At 42.0% G+C, this 26336-nt stretch overlaps 1 protein-coding gene across 2 annotated transcripts; it reads left to right on the top strand.

Moving 5' to 3' along the window:
* Nucleotides 1–25189, top strand: LOC149311060 (costars family protein ABRACL-like). 2 transcript variants are annotated; one of them, XM_089528455.1, is made up of 4 exons: nucleotides 1–33; nucleotides 11028–11298; nucleotides 21322–21388; nucleotides 24132–25189. In XM_089528455.1, exons 2-4 carry the CDS (start codon nucleotides 11110–11112, stop codon nucleotides 24314–24316), a joined length of 441 nt encoding a protein of 146 aa, XP_089384581.1. In that variant the 5' UTR covers nucleotides 1–33; nucleotides 11028–11109; the 3' UTR covers nucleotides 24317–25189. The 2 variants fall into 2 exon arrangements, with proteins under 2 accessions (XP_089384581.1, XP_089384582.1); XM_089528456.1 differs by lacking the exons at nucleotides 1–33; nucleotides 11028–11298 and adding an exon at nucleotides 12225–12306.
* Nucleotides 25190–26336: the final 1147 nt, after the last annotated feature.

The raw sequence follows: 26336 nt of genomic DNA, 5'->3' as shown, positions 1-26336 counted from the left end.
GGACTGAGGTCCAGGAGTTCCTGTGGGACTGAGGTAGTTAGGGGCTGGGATCCTGAGAGGGAGGGTTCCAGGGCTCAAGAAGGACGGTTAGGGGTAGAGTCTGTGTAGAAAAGGCTCCCTACCGTTGCACTGCCAGACCTCTAGGAGAGGGAGGGACTGGAGTGTAATATCCTGTGGGATATGGTTAGCCTTGGTGGCTGAGTTAAGAGAACGAACGGTCTAAAGAGAGGCAGGAAAGTCTCTAGGTGATAGAGGGATATCTAGGGAAAAGTAAAGTGACAGTAGCCGAGTCAAATAATACAAGTGTAACTAAGTAACCTGTGCCTGAACTAGCAATTACCTAATATCATTCAGTTCAAGAAAGAGATGTTCAACCATTCTGTTTAATAAAGTTTATATTTTGGTTTACATACAAGCTTGTCAGTCATACATATCAGCTCCACGCTACTATATAAAGAAAAGACCCTACTGCCAGGCATAAAAAAGAGGGTAGTCATTACAAAATTGGTGGCAGCAATAAGGAAAGAAGGGTAACCGTTACATAATTGGTGGCAGCGGTGGGATAACAGAAGTCCCAGGTGCTTGCCATAAAAAAAAGAAGGCTTGTGGTTTGGACATCCGGTACATAAATGGTGGCAGCGTAATTAGGTGGCAGCGGTGGGATAAGTAAAGCCCAAGCGCCTGCCATCTTTAAGAGGGGGTCCGTTACAGCCACATAGCCCAAAAAGCCCACAAAAAACTATAGCAGCAGTAGTGTTTCTGGTAAGGGGAGGCTTCCCTCAACTGGAATGGCTGGCTAGCTGGCAAGCTTTCTCTCACGTGTGTGTCTGTCTCTCTCTGTTAAACTTCAATCCTTTAATTAATTAAGCATTGCTTCTTACTGTGTGCCTTCAAGACATTTTTCTTATTGGGACTCTTAAGCAGAGTGACCAAATGTCCTCATCGCAAAGGAGGACAAGGCACAGCAGAATGTAGGATACCTGAGGGGAAATGTAGGGCATGCATGGCCAAATAAAAGCTAAAAACACATAAATATAAATCAAAGTCATGATCAAAATGGCGGACAGGCAGGGTGAACAGATCAGCTCACCACAAGGCAAAGCGATGCAGCAAAAATGTAGGACACTCAATAAAAATAGAGGGCATGACCAAATAAGCTCGAAACACTCATAGGAATTCATGCTTTTTAGCCATGCTCAAAATGGAGGACATTTTGGAACTCCTGCACAGGTCCTGGAAAAGGAGGACATCCGATCACCCTGTACCCTAAGGAGAACCTGTCATAAGGTTTACTTGGCAAGTTTCTTCAGAGGGGATTTGCCATTGCCATCTAAGGCTGAGAGAGTGTGACTTGCACAAGGTCACAGAGTGGGTTTTTATGCTTGAACGAGGAATTGAACCCTAGTCTCAAGAGCCATAATCCAACATTCAAACTGCTACACCACACTGGCTCTCATTAATCATGACTAAAGTTCATTGAAACACACTCAGCAACATGCCAGAGGTAGCTGTGATGGTCCCTGAGGAGACAACCTACAGTTTGGCCTTTATTAGGACCAGTTCAAATGCCAAAGAAAAGTGTGCAAGCATTCTGGTTTTCCAAACTTACAGTCAGGTTTGCATACTTTGGAGATATTTTGGTCACTTCCCATAAAAGATAATGCCCTAGCAGGTGGTGTGTATGGCTTAAAGTCATTGACTTAGGGTGATCCCATGAATTTCATATGGTTTTCTTAGGCAAGGAATACTGAGTGGCTATGAAGAACTCTCCTCAAAATATTCAGGTGTTGCTATGTTGGCCATTTAAGAAATGCAAACAAAAATCCATCAGTGGATCCTTTATTGGCCAACTGAAATGTGCAACATACTTGTTGCAAGCTTTTGAAGCTCCATGGGCTTCTTCATCAGGCAAGAAGTTACAAACCAAACAGGAGGAGAAAAAAATCAATTGGACATGTTAGTCAGATGACTGCATATTGTTTCAGTCCTTAGTAAAGATGGTATGCTGGGGAAGATATATTTTGTGCAGGCAGGGTCTTCCTTCTTCTGGTCATGCAGCAATAGGGCGATAAGTCCAGACAAGTGAGGCCTGACCAAAGCTGAATAGAGTGACACTATTACTTCCCTCACTTGTCATTCAAGCATACACACAATGTATTTTCCCCTTTGAAATGAAGACTAAAATTTTAGCTAAAGGGCCTGTTCCTAGATCAAGGTGAAATTAGATTATTTCTTGTCACTTATTTAGAGAGATGATATAAGGAACGTTTAATCTAGCCTACTTTCTTCTAGCCAGAGGGTGAATGCAGAGAACAGTGAAGGGTGAGTCCTGGTGCTGCAATAACTGGCAGGCAAAGAGGAAACTAACTGAAACCACAAGATTTGGAGAAAATAAATATATAGGAATGATTTCTCAATATTTAAACTGTCATAATTCAAAAAATAGCTTGATTGGAGTAAGTAAATGCATAGTGCCCCCCTCCAGTCTTTGCAAGTTGTAGCAAGAAATTAATGAAGCCTTCCAAGGTGTTACTCTGATAACTGAGGCCCCATTCCCACTTGCTCATTTGCCCTGGATAGAACTGGGCAGATCCAGTCGCCCCCAGATCTAATCAGCTCAGAAAGAAGTGCCCACTACCATTTCCCTCGATCGGGGCAATTTGTCCCTCTGAAGTTCACATTTGCAGTACTGGTTTAAAATGGAGCCTCCTTTGTTGTCAATCAAATTCACTTCCGCTTTCATCAAAGGTGACATATCCTACAGCCATTGGCCAACGGAATTGGTTCTCCCCCCCTCCTTTTTAAAAAAAAACTTGCGGCAGTGTGTGCATATTCTGTCAACTTGTCAAATTTAAAAACCTCCAGGTGTGTGTGTGTGTTGTGTGTATTGGGTCACTACAGATTATGGCAACCCCCAAAAAATTCCATCCTGGGGTTTTCTTGGCAAGATTGGTTCTGAGGAGATTTGTCATTGCCTTTCCCCTGAGGTTGAGAAAGTGTGACTCCCCCAAAGTCATGGGTTTCCACAGTCTTCCCTCTGAATGCCAGCCTCTTGCCTCCTCTTCACTTCCAGCCCAGCATTTCCTTCTCTTTGGAACCTCTTCCCTTCCAGCCCAATGTCACCTCCAAAGCCCCTGCCACCCCCCCCCCCGCCATCCTCTTCCCTTCCCTTCCAGCCGAAAGCATGTGCATAATCTGTCACAATAATAATAATAATAATAATAATAACAATAATAATACCACCTCACCTCGGAATGCCATCTCTGCATCCTTTGCTTTCTCTCCGATTGCCACCCCTTGTCATTAGATACACATATGTAGGAAAAGCATTCACACATTGTATCAATTTGCCAAATTGAAAGGGAAACATTTGTAACATTTGCATTGTAGCATTTGCATATTACACACAAAAAAATAATTTAAAAAAAGCCATTTGCAAAATGAGGTGCTGTTCCGGCAGTGAGCAGAAAGGGAAACGTAGCATATGCAGACACATTCTATCAATATGTATCAACCGGTAGAAAAAGCATTCGCATAATCTGTCAAGAATAAAAATACAAAAAAAAAAAAAAAAAAAAAAAAAGGAGAGAGAGAGAGAGAGAGAGAATGAGAGAGAGAGAGAGAGCTGCCTGCGAGAGGGAGGCATGTTCCGCCCTCCTGCCCTCCTGCCCTCCCTCTGACCATGTAGAATTCTTTAAGGCAGGTCTGGGCAACCTCTCTGCACTGTTCTGATACTCTTCTAGTAAGTAGAACAAATCAGCTTCCAGTCTCTGTAATAAATTGGTTATCTCATACCATTAGTGTCCTTACTTAACTTAACTGCTTATTCAAGGGTCTGAGGAAATTATCCTGTATCATATCCTCAAGTGGCAGATTGTAGTAAAATGTAGACTCACTGTCTCTCTTCATACAAATTAAGCATCGAGTATTACCTCCTGCATTACCTTGATTTCAATTTGGCACAAATTATAAATTTGACATCCTTGTTCAAACACTAATTCATTCAAACAATAAACAGTGCCTTCCAAAAGTTTTCAGATACACTCTTTGACTTTTTCACATTTTGTTGTGTTGCAACTTAGAATTGGAATGGATTTAACTGGCTTGTTACTGTTTCCTGTGCCCAAAATACTCAACACTGTGAAGGTGTAAAACGATTTTATTGGGTCACAAAAAGTTAAGTAAAGAAAAATAAATTGGCACTTTGGGTTTGCATAAGTACTTGCTCCCCTGAATGAATACTTGGTAGAACCTTTGACAACAACTACAGGTCCACATCTGGGAAAGTCTGGTAGTTTTGTGCATCTGATCTTGCAGCTTTAGGACATTCTTCATGCCAAAACTGCTCCAGTTCTGTCAGGTTGAATGGTACTGTTGATGAACAACTCCTGTCCTGTCACAAGTTCTCAATGAGGTAGAGATCTGGGATTTAAATGGGCCATTTCCAGCAAAAGAAAAATAAAGGAATGTCTTTTTCCTTGCTCTTGACCTTATTTAATGTAAAGTACTCTGCAGAGGACAAAGTAATTGATGTGCACAATGGAAGATGATTTTAGACTAGGGGACAATGTTGAATGTGGCATCAGAAATCTTCAAGACCGGAAATTTCTTATTTTTAACCTAAGACCCTGGTCCTACACATGTTTACCACATGGTTGGCATTATTGTGTGCCTTCAAGTAATTTCTGATTTATGGTGATCCTAAGGCGAACCTATCACAGGGTTCTTTTTTCAGAGGAGGGTTTTTATGGCCATCCTGTTAGGCTGAGAGACTGCGACTTTCCCAAGATCACCCAGCAGGATTTTATATAGCTGAGTCAGGTTTCAAACCCTGGTCTCCAGAGTCGTACTCCAACACTCAAACTGCATGGTATGACAGAATATGTGTCTTAATGGTTTCATTTGCAAAATGTTCCCAATAAGGTTTACTCATCTTGTGTCTAGTCAAAATCCAGCCTTTAGGAGCAGGAAGCTGGGAGGTTTAGAGGTGGGTGAGGGAAAGTTTATTCTGATCCACATATCAGGGGTGGATAGAGGTGCAACCTTGGAGGCTGTTTTTGTGAGCTCTACCTTCCTCCCCCTTTTTTTGGTAAAGGAGAAGAATTAGGAGTAAGAGGAAAAGGTGGTGAATTGCCTTACATTTTCATTGGATCAGTCTTCCTCACTGCATAGCATCAAAACCCACAGTTTTTTAAAACTCAGATCCAGGTCTCCTGCTACTTCTGCTCCCCAACTAGTTTTTGGCACGTTTGGCATCTGTGCAGTTTCCCCTCGGGTAGGTAGAGGAAAAAAAGCCCCCTATAACTGCCAAATTTGTCCACCCCTGGTATAGATACCTTGGGCGGTTATTTACACTGTGAAAATAATCCAGGGTGAAGCTGGGTTGAATCTCCATTGTTTACACGTATCCCAAATGCACCTGACTTAGTTGGGAGGGCTGCCAAAAACCCACTTAATCTGAGATATTTGATATTGGGGTTTCTCCTGAGTTTTTAAAAATGATCCACATCATCGGTAGTGTGAATAACAGATACGAATAGACCCACAGACTTGTGATAAAATGCTGCATGCCTTGAACATGTTCTGAATGCATTCGCATCATCAACTCCATCTTTATTTCAATACTTACATTTGTGATTAACTGAACTTGCAGAAATGCGCATCAGTGTGTTTCCACATGTACTAGACGTTATGATTATTGTTGAATTTTGATCAAGAATAATAAAAATATTACCCCCAAAAAATGTTTCCATTGTGTGAATAACAAACCTAGAATGCGTGAGTGAGATGATTTGAATCTGTGAGCTAAAAAAAAAAGATGTCTGTATGATCCCTTGGAGCTACTTTTACAATTCAGCCCTGTTGAAGCTAATCAGTAGTCCTATTGCTCTTTATGCAACTGTCCCATAATAGTAATTCCATTGAATGTACAGAATCTTATGACCAGGTATGTGGGGAAAGGATTGTACTCTGAATCTAAAGTTCAGGAGGTATGTAGTCATAGAATCATAGAATTGAAAGAGATTGCAAGGGCCATCCAGTCCAACGCCCTGCCATGCAGGAACTCTCAATCAAAGTATCCCCGACAGATGGCCATCCAGCCTCTGTTTAAAGACCTCCAAGGAAGGAGTCTCCACTACACTCTGAGGGAGTATGTTCCACTGTCGAACAGCCCTTACTGTCAGGAGGTTCCTCCTAATGTTGAGGTGGAATCTCTTTTCCTGGAGCTTGCATCCATTGCACCAGATCCTAGTCTCTGGAGCAGCAGAAAACAAGCTAGCTCCCTCCTCAATATGACATCCATTCAAGTATTTAAACAGGGCTATCATATCAGCTCTTAACCTTTTCTTCTCCAGGCTAAACATCCCCAGCTCCCTAAGACGTTCCTCATAGGACATGGTTTCCAGACCCTTTACCATTTTCGTCGCCCTCCTTTGGACATGCTCCAGTTTCTCAATGTCCTTTTTGAATTGTGGCGCCCAGAACTGGACACAATATTCCAGGTGGGGCTTGACCAAAGCAGAATATAGTGGCACTATTACTTCTCTTGATCTAGACACTATACTTCTATTGATGCAGCCTAAAATCGTATTGGCCTTGTTAGCCGCCACATCGTATTGTTGACTCATGTTCAATTTGTGGTCTACTTGGACTCCCAGATCCCTTTCACACGTAGTTTCGTTCAGCCAGGTATCCCCCATCCTATATCTGTTCATTTCATTTTTCTGCCCTAAGTGCAGTACCTTACATTTCTCCGTGTTGAAATTCATTTTGTTATCTTTGGCTCAGCTTTCTATCCCATTAAGGTCATTCTGAAGTTTATTCTTGTCCTCTGGGGTATTAGCTATTCCTCCTAATTTGGGTCATCTGCAAATTTGATAGGTATACCCCCAATTCTGTCATCCAAGTCATTGATAAAGATGTTGAAAAGCATTGGGCCAGGACAGAGCCCTGTGGGACCCCATTGGTCACTTCTCTCCAGGATGAAAAGGAGCTATTATTGAGCACCCTTTGGGTTCGGCCGGTCAACTAATTACAAATCCATGTAACATTTGATTTGTCTAGCCCACATTTCACTAGCTTGTTTGCAAGAATGTCGTGGGGAACCCTGTCAAAACCCTTACTGAAATTAAGATATACTATATCCACAGCATTCCCTTCATCTACCAAGCTGGTAATTTTATCAAAATAAGAGATCAGATTTGTCTGGCATGACTTCTTTCTCTGAAACGCATGTTGACTTTTTGTGATTATGGCATTGCTTTCTAGATGTTCACCGGCTCTCTGTTTAATGATCTGCTCTAGGATCTTTCCTGGTATAGATGTCAGACTAACTGGACAATAATTACTGGGATCCTTCCCCCCCCCCCTTTTTTGAAGATGGGGACAACGTTTGCCCTCCTCCAGTCTGCTGGGACTTCTCCTGTTCTTCAGGAGTTTTCAAAGATTATTGCCAATGGCTCAGATATTAATTTTGCCAGTTCTTTTAATACCCTTGGATGTAGTTCATCTGGTCCTGGAGATTTATATTCATTTAGATTAACCTGATATTCCTGTACTTTTCTCTTTATTTATTCTGTGCTGAAATTCCACTATTCTGTCCTCTGCTCCATTATCCTCAGGTTGAGCACCCTTTGCCTTTTCTGAGAAGACTGAGGCAAAGAAGGTGTTGAGTAATTCTGCCTTTTCTCTACTCCCTGTTAGCATTTTGCCATCTTCTCCACGCAGTGGCCCTACCGTTTCCTTCTTCTTCCTTTTGCTGCGGACTTATCCAAAAAGCCCTTTTTATTGTTCTTAACCTCTCTAGCAAGCTTGAGTTCATTCTGTGCTTTAGCTTTTCTGACTTTACCCTTACTAGTATTTGCTATTTGTTTGAATTCCTCTTTGGTGATTTCTCCGTTTTTCCATTTCTTATACATGTTCTGTTTAAAACTTAGCTCAGTTGAAAGTTCCTTAGCCATCCATCCTGGTTTCTTGAGACATCTCCCATTTTTCTTCCTCATTGGAACTGTTTGAAATTGTGGCTTCAGTATCTTCCTCTTGAGAAACTCCCATCCATCTTGAGCTCCCTTCTCTTTTAGTATTCCTGACTATGGGATCACCCCCAGTATTTCTCTAAGTTTATTAAAATCAGCTTTCCTTAAGTCTAGAATGTGTGTCTGACTATGTCTGGCTTCTCCTTTCAATTGTATAACAAACTCTAGGAGTGCATGATCACGCCCACCTAAGGATCCCACCACCTGCACTCCATTAACTAGGTCATCCCTGTTGGTAAGGATCAGATCCAAAGTAGCTGATCCCATTGTTGCCTCTTCCACCTTTTGAACAATGAAACTGTCTCCAAGGCAAGTGAGGAATTTGCTAGACCTTGAGGATTTGGCTGAGTTTGACTTCCAGCAAATATCAGGATAGTTGAAGTCTTATACCCCTCTATTTCTACATTCCAATCATGAGACTCATCCCACCAGGTTTCACTGAGGCCTATTATATCATATTTGCTTTGTTGTGCTATGAGTTGAAGTTCATCTTGCGTATTTCCCATGCTCTGTGCATTAGAGTAGAGACATCTTAGAACATGTGTTCCCTTTACTTGCTGCCTGTGCAAGTTCTTTTGCCTCCCACTTTTGTGTCCTTGCACTGTTTGCCTTGTTCCCACTGTGTCAGTTTGACTATTTTCTCCAGCCCTTTTGCCTTCTAGAATACTGTCTCCCTCCCTCACATAACTCAGTTTAAAGCCCTCCTGATCAAATTTTTGAGACTATTGGCAAAAATGTTTTTGCCAACTGGCGTGAGATATAACCCATCCCTTGCCAGAATTCCCTCCTCATGGAACCTCAGACCATGATCCAAAAGTCCAAACCTTTCTTGGTGGCACCATCTACGGAGCCAGTTATTCACCTCTGCTATTTCCTCTCCCTTCCTGGACCATGCCCTTAGATTAGAGTATAAATGCATCTGAGGAAGCAGACTGAACTCTACGAAAGCTTGTGCTGCCAATTTCTTTCTTTCAGCTAGTCTCAAAGGTGCTACAAAATCTCTGCATACTGATTCTATAGACTAACCTGGCTATACCTTTGAATTCTATAGACTAGAGATGGGTCTACACTGTAGGGTTGGTGTCACCCAGTGCAGTAATTCATGGTGTCACCCCCCCATTGACCTTCTCCCATACAGAATCCTTAGAATATTTTTTAACTAATGTTACTCATAAATCATAATTCTTGTATATCACTGAAAGTGATGGTAACAGCTGTGACACAACAACTAGCAATATTAAAATTATATCTTTAAATTACAATATCATAATAAAAAATAAAATACATTTTTTTTATTTTTCTCCCACTTTTTGTAAAAACAATCAAAGTGGTATACAGCATATTAAAAACATACAATAATATATACACAATATCCCCCCTTAAAAATAATTAAACAAGTTAAAATTAAAAATTACATGAATAAACAATTAACAACAATTAACAATGGGCAAAGCTAAACATAATCTCAGTACTGTATGGCCGAGTACTTCATTCATATGCACAGCCTTAATGTATTTATATGTACATAGTCTCATGTGGTTAAAGTGAAAAATTGGTAAGATCTGATATCTTTTAATAAAATGTAAAAATAATTTTTAAAATTTAATTAATTTTTTAAAAATTAAAATGTTAAAATTTAAAATGTATTTTAAAAAAACCAAAACCTGGATCCTCTCTTTTCTGTAAGCCCTGCCCCATTCACACCATATTTTCAGCATTTTAAAGGGACAGATGTTTGGTGTCACCTCATGCAGCCTGCATTCCCCCCATGACACCCCTGCGTAGGAATTAATCCAGTTTGGCATCCCTTGCTCCATACAACAGAATGTTGGAATCTGTAGTTTAGTGAGGCACCAACCCTCTTGGGCAGAGACGGCAAGTGACCTTGTGAAACAACAAATCCCAGATTTCTCTAGGATGGAGCTGCACCACTCAGAGTGGGTGTCTAACTACATTATTTTGACAGTGTAGATGCGCCCTAGGTGTCATGGTAGCCTTGGTGTGGTAGAAAAATACAGTGCAGTGTATAAACTGGAGGTGCGTATAGACTGGAGTGTGGTGTAGTGGTTTGACTCTGGAGACCTGGGTTTGAATGTCAGCTCAGCCACAGAAACCCTCTGGGGAATGACTTTGGGCAAGTCACACTCTCTCAGCTTCATAGGATGGCCATGGCAAGCCCTTCTGAAAAAACCTGCCAAAAGAACCCCTGATAGCTTTGCCTTAGAGTTGTCATAAGTTGGAAAGACACACAACAAACACAAAAAGCATTTACATTGTAGAAAGAATGCATTTTGGTACCAACCCTCTTGGGCAGAGAAGATGAAAGGCCTTGTGAAGATACAAATCCCAAGATTCCATTGGATGAAGGTACATCACTTAGAGTGAGTGTCAAACTGCTTTATTACAACAGTGCAGATGCACCTTAGGTGCCAAGGTGAGGCAGAAAAAACCCGGTTGCAGTAGGAGCCTCCACATCTGGGTGACTTTTGTGGACTTTTGGTTGGAAAGTCCTGCAAGAGCCCAGGCCACCTCCATGTTCCCATGGCTGCCAAGGCTGCAGCATGTCATGGACAGGGGTGTGTTTCTATATGTCTTTGTCTCTGTATGAACTAACCCAGTCCCCTTTCCCAAGAGACCCCTCTGTCTGCAGGGCATACAACAGCATGGCAACTCCTTTCCCATGAGAAGGCAGATTCCAAACCAAAGGTGCCATTCCCACTTGGCTTATAATGTGACATATTTTGCAGCGATTCTGATTTGGGTTTTCCTTCCTAGTCTGATTCGATTCTGGCCCATCGTTCCCATTACGAAAGGGGTGCAAACTTATTCGGGTCATTTTACCCTGCATTCATTCCCATTTGTTTTACTCCAGGGGTATTTTAAATCGGATCAATTTGCTCCTCGTTCCCATTTGTGCCCCTGGTTTTTCTTTTTTTGTTTTTTGTTTTTAAAGCAGCCAATGAAAATAGCTTAAGCGCCTTTTCCGCTTAGTTTGCCAGGCGGCCCAGCGGTTTCCGGCCAGTAGTCTCCTTCCGGTCATTGTTTCTCCCTCCCTCGTGGTCATACGAGTATCATGGACCCAGACACTATCCAGACTCTGCTTCTGTGCCTGTGGACCAATTTGCAGAGGAGAGCTGAAGTTTTGGGAATCCTAGATACTGGCGCTAACTTTGGCCATGAGTTCGCTGCGTTACTGCATATTTTGGAACATGATGCCCTGCCTGCCTATTTGCATGCTGTTCAGCTGTGCTATGAACCAATGGTGGGTATACCTCCTCATATACTCAGTGCCACCGTTTCTTGTCTTTTGTTGTTGCTGTGTACCTGCAGGTCTTTTCCAACTTTGGATGACAGGGTTTTTCTTGGGTTCAGATTTGCTTCTGGGACTGAGCAGGGTGACCAGATGTGTCCTCACCTACAAGTAGTACAAGGCATCGCCAAATGGAGGACCTTGTTTGACCTTTGGGTCAGTTTTAACTTGTATGGTTTTAATTCTTTATCAGATTTAATACCTTTTTAAGGCGGGGAGGGTACTAGGGATTTGATATATTTTGTATTTTTAACTTGTTAGCCACCCTGATTGTTCTCAGAGGGATGGGATACAAATAAATGTTGTTGTTGTTGTTGTTGTTATTATTATTATTATTATTATTAAATATGGAGGACAGGACCCAAGAAAGCCCAAAGCACTACTATAAATGGAAAATTCATGCTTCTTGAATTCAGGCTCCTGCTCCAAAGGGAGGCCCACCTTTTCCAGGGCCTGTCCTACATTTCCTCTAGGAAGGAATTCCCAAATGCCCTCCACCTTGAGCCTAACTCATAGGCAGGGATTTACATTTCTGTGAATCTTGTTTAGCTCAGGGGGAGCAGGGGTCCTCCTTTTCCAGGGCCTGTCCTACATTTCCTCTTTCTGTCCAGGAAGGAATTCCCCAAATGCCTTCCATTTTGAGCAGGACTAAGAAGCAGGGTCTTGTTTAGCTCAGGGGGAGCAGGCAGGGGTCCTCCTTTTCCAAGGCGAGCAGAGGTCTGAGGGGGTGGCCCCTGCAATGGGGCCCTGGGGCCCTTCTTTCGGGGAGGGAAGGGGCTGGGGTTGCCTCCTCCGCCTGGCCCTGCCTCCCTCCCTGCCTCCCTCCCTCCTTCCAAGAGGCACGCTTCCTCCTCCACTTTCCTCCTTCTGAAGGGCGGCTCCTTCCCTCACCTCCCATCTTTACCAGGGAAGAAGAAGAAGGAGGAGAAGAAGAAGGAGCAGAAGCAAAAGCCGGGCGAGGTGAGTGGAGGCGGGAATGGCACCCGAAAGCCTGGGCTCTGGGGCTGCAGGGGATACCTCCCCTGCTCCCAAGGCAAGCTGCCCTCAGGCTGCATCCACACTGGAGCAATAACCCGGCTTGGCACCGCCAAGGCTATGGAATTCTGGGACTTGGAATTGGTCTCCGCTCTGGACCCCACAAAATACTCCAACTCCCAGAATTCCATAGCAAAGAGCCAGACAAAGAGCGAAAGCGGTGCCAAACCGGGTTATTGCTCCAGTGTGGATGCAGCCTCAGGGACGCTGAGGACATGTCCTGGAGAAAGGAGGACCTCTGGTCACCTGTGCTAAAACCACTCATATACATGTAAATCCATGCTTCTTAGCCCTGCTAATGGAGGACCTTTTGGACTCCCTCTTGGGCAGGAGGGTGAAATGGAGGACATGTCCTGGAAAAGGAGGAGCTGATCATCCTGAGCTAAAGGCACTTATATACATGTAAATTTGTGCTTCTTAGCCCTGGTCCAAATGGAGGACATTGTGGAATCCTTCTTGGGCAGACGGATGAAATGGAGGACGTGTCCTGGTGATCCACAGGAAGGAACCCTGGGACTGTTTTGTAAAGGGCTTTAAAGGGTTGTGGGGGTTGTTCATTGTCCCGCAGTCAATCCAGACTTATGGTGACCCTGTGGATGAGACATCTTCAAGAAGACACCCTGTCCTCCACTTCTCTGCTTTGTTCTTGTGGTGTGCCTTCAAGTCCTTCGGGCGACCCTAAAGGCCAACCTTTCATGGGTTTTTCTCAGCAAGATTTGTTCAGAGGAGGTTTGCCATGGCCTTTCTCTGAGGCTGAGAGCATGTGACTTGCCCAGGGCCACCCTGTGGGCTTCATGGCTGAGCTGGGAATTGAACGCTGGTCTCCAGAGCCATAGTCCAACACTCAGACCACTTCGTCATGCTGGCTCTAAATTCTCTGCTTAGGTCTTGTAAATTTAGGTCTGTGACGTCCTTGACTGAGTCTATCCATCTGGCATGTGGTCTTCCTCTCTTTCTACCACCCTCTACCTTTCCCAGCATCATTGTCTTTTCCAATGGTTTCCAGTGCCTTCTCATGATGTGGCATCTGTTCTTGGACCAATTTGTTCATGTCTTAAGCCATCCACAATATCCTCAGCACTCTTCTCCATCCTTTCATCTTCATATGGTTCTTAATTCCATGTGTCATTCATTTTTTCAGCTCTTTTATATACCTTCTCTGTGTATTGCGTCCAATATCTTTTTATTTCTTCTTATACAGTGTGCGCGGGCGCATTATACGCTGCTTTCAGCATACGCTGACAGTAGTGTTGCTTCTACCGGTGCTGTGCACTGGAAGAAACAATGGTGTGTGCGCCTGTGGCACATATGTACCGCTGGCGCTGCACGCCACCACAAGCACAAACCCCATTACTTGCAATGGGGCTCCAGCATATGCGGTTTTTGTTTTACGTGGGGGGGGGGTCAGGAACGGATTCCCCACGTAAAACAAGAGCGCACTGTATGTTGTTTTTCTTGTCACACAGAGCATCCCTGCCCTTGGTTTGAACTTCCCTTTGAATTCCTGAATCTTATAGAAGAAGTCTCTTTTTCTTCCTTTTTTGTTGTTTTATTCTGGGCCTAAATACCTTAAAGGCACCAGATCCCATCTGCTCTTGGAAACTAAGCTGGGTCAGCCCTAGTTGGATGGGAGACTAAAGAATCCCAGGTGCTGTAGACTCTGTTTCAAAGAAAGGGACTGGCAAAAAATCTCTGAGGCCTCCTTGCCAAAGAAAGTCCTATGAAATTCATGAGCTCATCATAAATCGACAGGTGACTTGAAGGCAGCATATACACACACACACATATACACAGGGCTAGGGTTGCTAGACTGAAAACTGGATTTAGCTCCCCTATCTTCAATGGCTGTGTAGAGGAGGGAATTTCATCTGGTGTCACACTGTCACACAACCAACTAACAGGCAATACTGGCTGGAATTTCTTTTTCTACATAATGATTCAGGGCACAGGGGGCCTCTCTAGTTTTTGGCAGCCAATGGGAGGAAGTGCTCAACATTGGCAGGCAGGTTGTTATTATGGTTTTTTGTGGGTTTTTCGGGCTATGTGGCCATCTTCTAGAAAATTTTCTTCCTAATGTTTCGCCAGCATCTGTGGATGCCAGACACAGATGCTGGCGAAACGTTGGGAAGAACATTTTCTAGAACATGGCCACATAGCCCGAAAAACCCACAAAAAACCATGGATGACCGAATAAACTTTATTACAACAGAAGATGTGCCCTCTGTGTGTTCTGGGTAGTGAAGTTGAAGGATTTCATGGCCAGCATCCATAGTTTTTGTGGGTTTTTTGGGTTATGTGGCCATGTTCTGGCAGAATTTATTTCTGATGTTTCGCCTGCCTCTGTGACTGGTATCTTCACTTCCTCCCAACTACGGGTCACATAGTATATATACCCCACACACTTCTATGCCACCACACTCTGAAGATGCCAGCCACAGATGCAGGCAAAATGTCAGAAATACATTCTTCCAGAACATGGCTACGTAGCCCGAAAACCGCACAAAAACCCCTATGTACTGTGTAGCTTACTCCCAAGTAAGTGTGGCTGGGATGGATTGCAGGCGGTCTTTTGTTATTCCTGGGATCGCTCAGCGACAATCGATACCTTAATATTTCTCAGTCTTTGATTTTATCTAGTATGCTCTTGACTGATAATTCCTGAAAAGGCTTAGCTACATTGGAATCTTGATGGACCAATTTTTCCAGATCATAGGATGGCAGAATCAAGCTCCTATTGTCCCCATTCTGGGATCCATGTGGACATGGATCTCCTGCAAATGAAATGCAGCTCTCCAAGAGCCCTAAGACCCTTAACACAATAACAAACATAATAATAATGAACCGGGGAGAGTGGCACATCCCCTTCAGAGGAGGGCAAGGAGGGTTTTGTCCCAGGTACACTCCAGTGTCATTGTTTCCCCTTATGGCTTCATGTAATAATCCAGCCTGATCTCTTTGCCCTAGCAGCGAAGAACACTGCTACAGGTTCCCCTTTTAAGCCTAAGCCTGTTTATTGGGATCAAAGTCCCAGTGAAAACAATGGGGCTTCCTCCTTCCAAACATGTGGAGGGTTGTATAAAGCTGGCTGGTGGGTTGGCTTGCCAGGGCAATTGCTGGCCTTGTGTGTCTTTCTCTCTCGACTTCTCCAGGCCAGCAATTCACACTTCTCCCACCTCGACTCTTTCCCTCTGCATTTCCTCCTCTTCAAGTACCCAGCACACACATCCTGCCTGTGTGATTGTATGTCTGACACGCAAATTGCTGCCTGGCCTGCTTTCCACCCCCATTCTTGCTCTTGTTCTCTTTTCTCTTTCTCTCTCTGGCTCAATGGGAAACGTGTGGCCTGTGGGAGTTCTCGACAGGAGACAAAAGCTGTTTTGTCAATCATGCCAGAAAGACTGCAACTGGGAAAGATGGATCCCTGGGAAGAAACATTGGGAACAGACTGTGGTGACAAGTGCCTTGCAGGAACCTGTGGAAGCTCTTTGCCTTATCTGCAACACTGAAGGGCCCCTGACCAAATGAGGCTGTGTGCTCATAGCACAAGGAAGGAAGTTACTCATCACTCTGCTGTTCCTTCTCCTTTATGCCTGTACAGCAACAAATGACCCTACTTGGGAGGCTCACAAAACAAAGAATGCAACTCCCAAAGTGCCCATTTCCCTTCTTCCTATAAAGTTACCTTCTTTGGGAAATTCCACAGGAAAATGCCTGTTTCTGCCAGCTTAACAGTTGTTATCCATATGGAAATAAGTACCAGCACCCAAGGTCAAGGTCCACATTCATTCATACTTGTCAACATGTCTCAAACTCCAGCTTCATTTCAGATCTTTAACTCTTGCACTGTCAGTAATAGGTGAGCAGATTTAGACACCTTTCCCCTCTCAATCCCTCTCTAGTATTTTAAGGAACATATTTGTTCTCTCTCTCTCTGTGTGTATACATATATATATTCATTTAGCATTTATGTTATAAATATGGAACTAGAATCCAGAAGTTTTAAATTGCATTTCTATACAATCTGGAAGTAATCCCAAGGCGTACATCTGAATGGAAGTAAGTGGGACTTCCTTCCTTCTGAGTGGACAAATGTAGGATCATCATACATAGTTTTAGGCTTTCTTATCTTAAAAGAAGACTGTTCTGTGGCTGTCATGCTTATAGAGACAAGCTTTCCCCTACGTGTCCTAATGCCATCCTTCTCCTTGTGTATTGTGTGTATTGTAATGGTTGGAACTGCTTCCACTGTGTTTTTACTGGTTTTTAATTATTAGGATTGAATGATGGATTTTATAATTTTGTATTGTATTGTTTTAATATGGGGGGGACTCTGATTGTGTAATTTTGTATTTTTATTATTCTGTAAACCGCCGTGATCGAAGGAATGGCGGTATATAAATAAAATCTCATTCATTCATTCATTCATTCATTCATTCATAGAATCACAATGAAGGAACAGTGTCCTAAAGATTCTGTGTGGCTTCAAATGTGGTTTTCTATGTTCACTGTTAAACTGATCTTGTGGATTTCACTAGCCCTATTCATGTGATCAAAGGGAACATCCAAGCAGGCCGTACAGCTATGAATCTCCGTGCTTACCAGTTGAGACCCCGCCAAGATGAGGAATGTAATACATTCGTTCTCAGGAAGTTGCATTGCTTAACAATTGAGGGTGCCAGCGGTCCCTTATTGTAAGAGTTGTCCCCTATTTGAGGGATGGAAAGCTTTTCCTTTCATATAGCCTGAATAAGATGCCAACCCCTCACCCCCACTCCCCATATTTTGAGGCATGGGTCCTTAATAAAGACAGAAATGTGTGCATCGTGCAATTTATGAATGTCATTCCTGTCATCCCTTCTTGTTATGAATTCCCCTTATTGCTATTTTGAAAACCTTGCAACACAACAGAAGCTGTTGAAGGTGCTGTGCTTATATTGGCTAAGACCTGGAAACTTGTTGATATACCTTATCCCTTATCTACCTTTCTGCATATTAAGATCTAGTGGGGATGCCCTTATGACAAATCTGCATCTTCTAGGATTATGAGGGTATTAAAAGAACTGGCAAATGTAATATCGGAGCCATTGGCAATCATATTTGAAAACTCCTGGAAAACAGGAGAAATCCCAGCAGACTGGAGGAGGGCAAACGTTGTCCCCATCTTCAAAAAGGGGGAAAAAGAGGATCCCAACAATTAGTGTCCAGTCAGTCTGACATCTATACCAGGAAAGATTCTGGAGCAGATCATTAAACAGAGGGTCTGTGAACATCTAGAAGGCAATGCCATAATCACAAAAAGTCAACATGGTTTTCAGAGAAACAAGTCATGCCAGACAAATCTAATCTCTTTCTTTGATAAAATTACGAGCTTGGTAGATGAAGGGAATGCTGTGGATATAGTATATCTTGATTTCAGTAAGGTCTTTGACAAGGTTTCCCATGACATTCTTGCAAACAAGGTTGTAAAATGTGGGCTAGACAAGGTAACTGTTACATGGATTTGTAATTGGTTGACCGGCCGAACCCAAAGGGTGCTCAACAATGGCTCCTTTTCATCCTGGAGAAAAGTGACCAGTGGGGTCCCACAAGGCTCTGTCCTGGGGCCAGTGCTATTCAACATCTTTATCAATGACCTGGATGACAAGATTGGGAGCATACTTATCAATTTTGCAGATGACACCAAATTAGGAGGAATAGCTAATACCTCCAGAGGACAAGATCAAAATTCAAAATGACCTGAATAGACTTGACAGCTGGGCCAAAGCTAACAAAATGAAATTCAACATGGAGAAATGTAAGGTTCTGCACTTAGGGTGGAAAAATAAAATGTACAGATATAGGATGGGGGACACCTGGCTGAATGAGACAACATGTGAAAGGGATCTTGGAGTCCAAGGAGACCACAAGTTGAACATGAGTGAACAGTGCAATGCGGCAGCTAAAAAGGCCAATGCAATTTTAGGCTGCATCAATAAAAGTATAGAGTCTAGATCAAGAGAAGTAATAGTGCCACTGTATTCTGCTCTGGTCAGGCCCCACCTGGAATATTGTGTCCAGTTCTGGGCAACACAATTCAAAAAGGACATTGAGAAACTGGAGTGTGTCCAGAGGAGGGCGACTAAAATGGTGAAAGGTCTGGAAACCATGCCCTATGAGGAACGACTCAGGGAGCTGAGGATGTTTAGCCTGGAGAACAGAAGGTTAAGAGGTGGTATGATAGCCCTGTTTAAATATTTGAAAGGAAATCATATTGAGGAGGGAGCAAGCTTGTTTTCTGCTGCTCCAGAGAACAGAACCCGGAGCAATGGATGCAAGCTGCAGGAAAAGAGATTCCACCTCATCATTAGGAGGAACTTCCTGACAGTAAGGGCTGTTCGACAGTGGAACAAACTCCCTCGGAGTGTGGTGGAGTCTTCTTCCTTGGAGGTCTTTAAGCAGAGGTTAGATGGCCATCTGTCGGGGATGCTTTGATTTGGATTTCCTGCATGGCAGGGGGTTGGACTTGATGGCCCTTGCCATCTCTTCCAACTCTATGATTCTGTGATATGCAGCAATCTGAAGTAGCATTCTTGTACCCCTGTCATGGAACCTCCTCTCCATACAGTCAATGCCTAGTCTCCTAAGGTTTCAACTGATCAGTGTTTACTGATATGTTTTGCGACTTTATTATAATATATCCTTGCTGATTCTTTTTTTGAAAAAAAAAATCAGATATGGGAGCAGCAATAGTTTATGGCTTATTTGCTGGAAGTGCCCAATCAGCTATAACAACAGTTATAATGATATTACATTCATAAACCACTAAGACATGTTTAAATTAGATATAGAGGCTGGTATTCTGTTGCTACTTTTTGAGGGTATAATTTTCTCTATGGAATCAGTTGAACATTTTTGTCAGATATAGAATGGCCATACTCAGTTGAAGATTGTGGAAACAGACTGGCATGCGAATGCACATTGAGTTTTACATATATAGACTTTCAGTTGCAGAACATTATAATTCACTAATGTGTAAGCATTGTGCAACTGTTGGATAACTCCATGACTATAAATAATACTTGATGTGGGATCAGCGCCACAACCATAGTTGTCTTATACTTACCAATAAATGGACAATGTTCTGACAATTTCTGTCAGGCTGTTTCCAAATTTTGTTAAATGGCAACTGATAATGTTCTGGGAGCTTATATAAAATTATTAAAAACAATAAAATTATATTTCTCATGCAGTGTGCTTAAATCCAGTTTTGTTTTGTTTCTCTCTCTGTAGTTGTCTGGTAGCATTTAAGTCAAGGCAGAGATCACTTTGGCTTAACCACCGGAAGCTGAATTGTGTGCTTGCAAATCACAAAGTGATGATGATGCAAAAATTTTAAAAATAAGGGGTCTCAGTACCTCAGCAACTCGCATTCACAAATCTTATAGATTTTCTCAGCAACAGATCTGATTTCCAAACAAGCAGATCACTTTGCAAACTAAATAATGACCAGCTTCTTTGAAAGTTTGAGTTGTTGAACAAAAAATATCAAAGAAAGTTCCATTGCTCCAATCATCCCTTTCTTGTTATATTTATGTACCTTCAAGGGCTTTGCTACATTCGAAAAAAAATTCTAAATGTACTCCAAAGCCAGCTGGCAGTTCGTATGCTGTATCATTACTTCTGTGGATTTTTCGCCCTTAACTTTATTTTGCTGCGAACTAAGGAAAGTCGGGGGAAAGCCTGGTGTTTCTCTGAAACTCTGGTGTGACTATGTTCTGTGCTGTGCTGAGGGAAAGGGGATAACTTGTTCCATGTAAAGCCTGCCTGGCATGCTGCTGCTTCTGTTGAGGATAGAACTGGGTGGCTGGACATGTGCCCAACAAGGGGTCTAGGTGCCCTGTTCTGTCCTTGGTAGAAGTGATGGTGTGCTGGGCGGGCTTTACATGGAGCTTCTGAGAGTCTGCCCGGTGCAGCCTTGTGGGCTAAGCAGCTCTGTGTGAGAGCCTGCCTGGAATGCTGTCGCATCTGCTGAGGTCAGAACAGGGTGCCCCAGTGATCAATGAGGAGGGGGTAGAGTGACCCTCACCTTGTTGATCACATGGCAGGGTGCCACATTCTGACCCCAACAAAAGTGGTAGCATTCCACACAGGCTCTCATAGGGAGCTGCTTGGCCAATGAAACTGCAGCAACAATGGCACCGAGGGAGACGGCCAGTGGGGCTGATGTGGTGTCAGTCCAGCTGGCCTGTATGCACTATAATATGGCATCTCACTGGGTTTGGCCCAGTACTCATGCTCGCCATCATGGTTAGTCTGGGGCCAGTTTGGGGCATAAAGATCTGGACTGGCCCCAGAATGAGCAACCATTGTATATGTACCTCAAGTTGACTCATATCAAAAGGCTTTCATGCCAAGATTTATTCAGAGGAGGCTTGCCATTGCCTTCCTCTGAGATAGAGAGTAACTTCTTCAATGTCACCCAGTGGGATTCTGTGGTTGAGAAGGGATTTGATCTCTTGTCTTCTGGAGTCGTGGTCCAACATTCAGACCACAATATTATGCTGGTTCCACCTGTTCCCTATTGATATGTCCATTATTGCTTTTTTGTACAAGACAATTGATGTGGTGCGAACATGAAAAAGAACTAAATGGAATAAGTTATTTTCATTCATTAATTTGAATGAAAATTAATTAAAAAGCCCTCCCTCCAATCCATCTGCCTTGGTCCAGGTCTTAGAGGGAGAGAAGAACCACTGGACCTCATCCCCTTTCCCTCCATCATTCCCTTCTCCTTTTGTTTCGTGTCTTTTAGATTGTAAGCCTGAGGGCAGGGAACTGTCTGATTAAAAATAATATTGTAAGCCGCCCTGAGAGCCATTAGGGCTGAAGGGCGGGATATAAATACCTAAATAAAAAAATAAAAAAAAAATAAATTCATTCATTCATTCAACTCATTTTCAGGCAACAATGAATGTTGAACATGAAATCAGCCTTTTAGTGGAAGAGATCCAGCGTCTGGGAACCAAAAGTAAGTACTTAGAATTGTCAGTTTTGTTTTCTGGTTTGTTTTTTTAAAGACTCTTTCTCACGAAAAGGACTAAAGGTACATGTATAAGGATTTTATGATGTATGCATATGCATAACTAATAAAATAGTGGTTTAAATTAAATCTGTTTATCAAATAAATATCAGACTATAGTTACGACAAAAATATTGACCCCCCCCCTTCCTTTTATTTTGCTAGAATGTACTCAGCAAATTGTGAGACTCACAGATTCCAATATAAATGAAATACATATAAAACACACAGGTTCCAATAAAGAAGGAAATAGGGCTGGATGCCAATTTCTTTGTGATAACTGCAGTTTCTGTTCTTGCTGTTTGCAAGCTGAAGGTTTTTCTTCAATCCTTTAAATGAAAAGAGTATTATATATATGTAATACTACGAGCACAATGCACTCAAAAAGTCCTTGCAAGCTATTATATATTGGCATGACTACTAGGGAAGTCATGGTCTGTTTTAGCTGTAAACACAAAAGCTTGTATTGAACAAGTAAAATTAAAGCATTAGTAGAAAAGCACCTTAACAATCTTCAGTGTCAGAAGAAGCATCTAAAATTCTGATCTAACAAGGAAGTTTTACCAAAGGGAAAGAAAGATGCAGTAAGTTAAGAAAGAAGGAAATATATTGGATATGCAAACTCAACAATTTGTGACTCTGTCTATAGAGTCTGAAATTAGTGAAGATATTGACTGGATGGCAGCACTTTAACTTTTAGCCATTTTCTACTGTTTAATATTTCTAGCTACTGTTTTATATGAATTGCATCTTCTGTTATTTTATTTCTGCTGTAAGATGAACCATCGAATTACAAAGTAACTTATATTTGCAATAAAATGTTTGCTGGATATATACAGATCGTGGACCTGCTAGCTTCCTTAGGTTCATAATACATTGCATTATGCACTACAGGAGACTTTCAAGAATCGAAAAGTAATTCCATAGTCCAATATGCAGCTTCTCACAGGTTACTACTTCTGTAATCCCAATTTGTAGTATCCATGGTATGGGATTAGGGCACAGAACATCATTACCTCTGTGAATAATGAGAACAGAGCTTGGTAAAGTTACTTGTTCACTGCTAGCCTCAGAATTGAACCCAGCACTTGGTATGCTGGATGAATGATTCTGGGAATAGTAGCTGAAAAAAGTAACTTTTCTATGCTCCATTCTGATTCCATAAGGCTACTATTGCCATCTCAGCAGTACTGTAAATTCTCTATGCTGTCATTCCTTTGAGGGAAATCCCATCTATGGCCTTGACTTTAGGTTGACACTGCTGATTAACCTGATCTAGTTTGGTCTTGGATGACTTACGTTTTTGATATTATTAGTGCACAATATGATTTTGGAAGAGTGTTTGATGATTTACAGTATGTATTGACCATCTTTTACATGAAGCCAGTTCATAAACTACTTTATAAACGTTCAGAAAAAATGTTATGAAAGCAGTATGCAAAGGGTTCCTGTAGGATCTTTCAGACTATCTGAAAGAGAAACTCTAGTGTGAGCTTTTGTAGACTTGATTCTGCTTTCTTAGATGCATGGAGTGCATCTGAGGAAGTAGACTCAAGTCTTCGAAAGCTCACTCTACCAGTTTCTTTCTTTCAGTTAGTCAATCCCTTTACTGAATGATTTTTCAGACTAACATGGCTACATCTTTGAATTCTACCGATATGAAAGCAGTTAATTGAACATTTAGCAACCAGGTTACAAAAATTAATTTTAAAAAGCATATTGTATATACCTGACTATTGCCTGTTACAGGCCTGTTACAGACAGCCAAAATAAAGCTGCTTCAAGTCACAGTGTAGGTATGGTGTTTCAATGATGCATGCGTCCTAAGAGTCCAGAAGCCAAACCAAAGCCATGCTCCAGTCCTTAGGGCTGGAGCGTGGCTTTGGTGTGACTTCTGGACTCTTAGGACACATGCATCATTGAAACACCATACCTCCACTGTGACTCGAAGCAGCTTTATTTTAGCTGTCTCTAACAGGCCACAGACTGCCAAAATAAAGCTGCTTCGGGTCTCTTTGGAGGTATGCTATTTAAATGATGTATGGGTCCTAAGAATCCGGAGATTGCGCCAAAGCCACACTCCATTCCTAAGCACTGGAGTGCAGCTTTGGTGCAGCTTCCGGATTCTTAGGATGCATGCATCATTTAAACAGCATACCTCCAAAGAGACCCGAAGCAGCTTTATTTTGGCAGTCTGTAACAGGCCTATAAGTCTACCTCATGTCTAAATTGAGGGCAGGTTTGGGGGCCAAAATTATGGATTTTGTTATGACTGTGGATAAGTTGAGGGTAAAACTTATGGGCATGTAACAAAGAATCTAAAGGATAAAGGAAAGGAAAACAAACCCCAAGAACTTACAAAATTCCAGCAGGCATAACTGTTTGTGCTCACCCTAAAGGTTGACTGGGTTGGAGAGTAGGTGGGTGGCTCAGTGCATCCAGGACAGATTATCCTCTTGCGTTTTACCAGAGGATAGTTCCCTTTTTCTGGTAAGAGTTTAAAGTATAGTGCTTACATTGACCCATAGATAAGTGTATCCAGTTTTTTTGGGATCAATTTTTTGACTAAAATTTGTAGACTTTTACATGAGTATGTACAGTATGTTAAAAATGAAAACTACACAAAATGTTGAAAGTCTCAACTCATTTCCAAATGCCTGTTGCAATCCTTTTCTTTCTTTTTTTGGTCTAGATCCTGATGGGACACTGAGTGTGAAGTTTGGAGTACTCTTTGCTGATGACAAGTGTGCCAACCTTTTTGAAGCTTTAGTGGGAACTCTGAAAGCTGCCAAACGAAGGAAGATTATTAGTTATCCTGGAGAACTACTTTTGCAGGGAGTTCATGACAATGTTGATATTTTGTTATTGCAGGATTAATTCAGCTAGGTTCTACTTAGCTTCATGACATTATTGGTTTTTCCCCCAGGTAAATGAATATACAGAGTTCTATCAGACTAATGCATGTTTGCATGAAGATGTATTTTCCTATCTTTCTAAGATAGAAGCCTTTTTTGGGAAGCTTTTTTTTTGTTCTTTTGTGAATCAGGAACAACAAATTATTGTTGGATAAAATGATATAACAACCCTGTATTCGTCTCAGGAATTGCATTTTAAACTAGTTTGATTTGTTGCTAATGTTGCAAAATGAGCTTTTCCTAATACTTTTTGCTATGCTTGCAGTTTCTCAGAGTCAGATGACTGCATTTGCCTTTATATGTATGAGCGTGCCTTTTTCTTGCTTTTATTTTTCTTCTAGTAGCAGTTGCTCTAGGCAAAATGAAGTAGTAAAACAGAACAAGAGAGAGTGTGTATCTTGAAATTTTATATTTAATAGAAACTTCACATGTGATGCTTCAAACACACAACAGCCTGATAAGATGTAGCTTTTCTGCAATGCAGAACTTCAAAGAAGTATGGTAGGATATAAAGATTTAAAGTTCCTCAGACTTGGAATAAGGAAAGGAAAACAAAATGAGTACCCAAACTTTTCATTTTGCATGACTGAAGTGCTAGGAATATTTCTGCCTCAATAAACTTTCAGGAAAATCCGATGAAGAGGGAATACTTTTTATTTTGGTGCCTATCTCCCATGGTGAAATTCACTGCAAAATGCAAACAGGGAGTTAAGATGCAGTGATCATTACAGAATCATAGTGTTGGAAGGAACCACAAAGGCCACATTTTTCAATCCCCTGCTATGCAGGAATGCACATAAAACACTCACCAAAGATGTGCATCCAAATTGTGTTTGTCAAACAGCTCTTACAGTGAAGAGGTCCTTCCTAATGTTTATGTGGATTTTCCTCCCCTCATTTGAATCCATCAGTTCATGTTCTAGTCTGTGGAACAGCAGAAAAAAAGCTTTCCCCATCTCCACATCCCTTCAGATATTTAAAGATGACTATCATATCATCACACAATTTACTTTTCTCCAAGCAAAATATACCCAGCTCCCTAAGTTTGTTTCTCATACAACTTGGTTTCCAGACTTTTCACCATTTTGATTGCCCTCCTCTGACACATTCCAGTTCATCGATATCCCTATATTTGTTCTGCACTTTCTTTCTTGCCTACATATCAGTTCTCTGTGAAAGCTTGAGAAGGGCCTGAAAGCTTTGGATAAGGTATTTCATTAGTAAATAAATCATTTTACTTACCTTATTCTGTGTGGGAAATAGCTTTAACTTTAGAAACTCTGCTTTGTATATTTTCACTTGAAGAATTTGGTTCAGTAAAAGATACACTTTTTAAAAATCTACAATAAATTGCTTACAAGTCTGGGCAGTACTTGAGTTTGTCTTTGATGAGTGGAATGCTGCAATTGAGTACTGGAAATTCATGTTTTGTTTTGTAAGCACAGGAAACCCATATTCGCTCTCCCGAGGCTGATTCACACAAGCAGATGAAAATGTGGTTTGCTTCCTTTGAAGAACATTGCTTTGAAGAGTAAGGTGATGATAGTGAAAATTTTGTGATTAGTAATGACTGTTTTAAGGGGTTGACACACGCAACACAACATGACAATACTGTACCACTTCAGAGTATTCTTTGGACATTATCCTATCTAAATTACTCTTGGTAAACTAATCAAACTAGTTCATCAGGGACAACAGCTTTCTTGGTTAAGTTTTATCTCAGTGTGTGTATGTGCCTTCATGTTGCCTGTGGATGTATGGCAACCTCATGAATTTCATAGGGTTGTTTTAGACAAGGAATACTAAAGCAATGGTGTCACTAGGAGTGTGTGGACTGCGCTTGGTGACACCTCTGAAGAGGGGTGACATCTGTGGAGTCCTCCTGCTGTGGGTAGTGTGATGATGCTGTTGGCACCTTCACTTTCTTCACTGCTGTGGCCCTCTCAGTGAGGAGGAAACCAAGGCATTGGAAGAGGAGGAGG

This window comes from Sceloporus occidentalis, unplaced genomic scaffold, assembly GCF_023333645.1.
Source record: "Sceloporus occidentalis isolate IW3139 unplaced genomic scaffold, rSceOcc1.0.p SCAF_6, whole genome shotgun sequence".
NCBI classification, from domain to species: domain Eukaryota; kingdom Metazoa; phylum Chordata; class Lepidosauria; order Squamata; family Phrynosomatidae; genus Sceloporus; species Sceloporus occidentalis.
This window is presented reverse-complemented; position numbering and strand designations above follow the sequence as displayed.

Excerpts from the sequence above, each read along its gene's own strand:
- LOC149311060 (XM_089528455.1), top strand. The coding sequence starts at position 11,110 with ATGGACCCAGACACTATCCAGACTCTGCTTCTGTGCCTGTGGACCAAT. Across the intron at positions 11,299-21,321 it reads AGCTGTGCTATGAACCAATG|GCAACAATGAATGTTGAACA; the intron begins GTGGGTATACCT and ends ACTCATTTTCAG. Across the intron at positions 21,389-24,131 it reads CCAGCGTCTGGGAACCAAAA|ATCCTGATGGGACACTGAGT; the intron begins GTAAGTACTTAG and ends TTTTTGGTCTAG.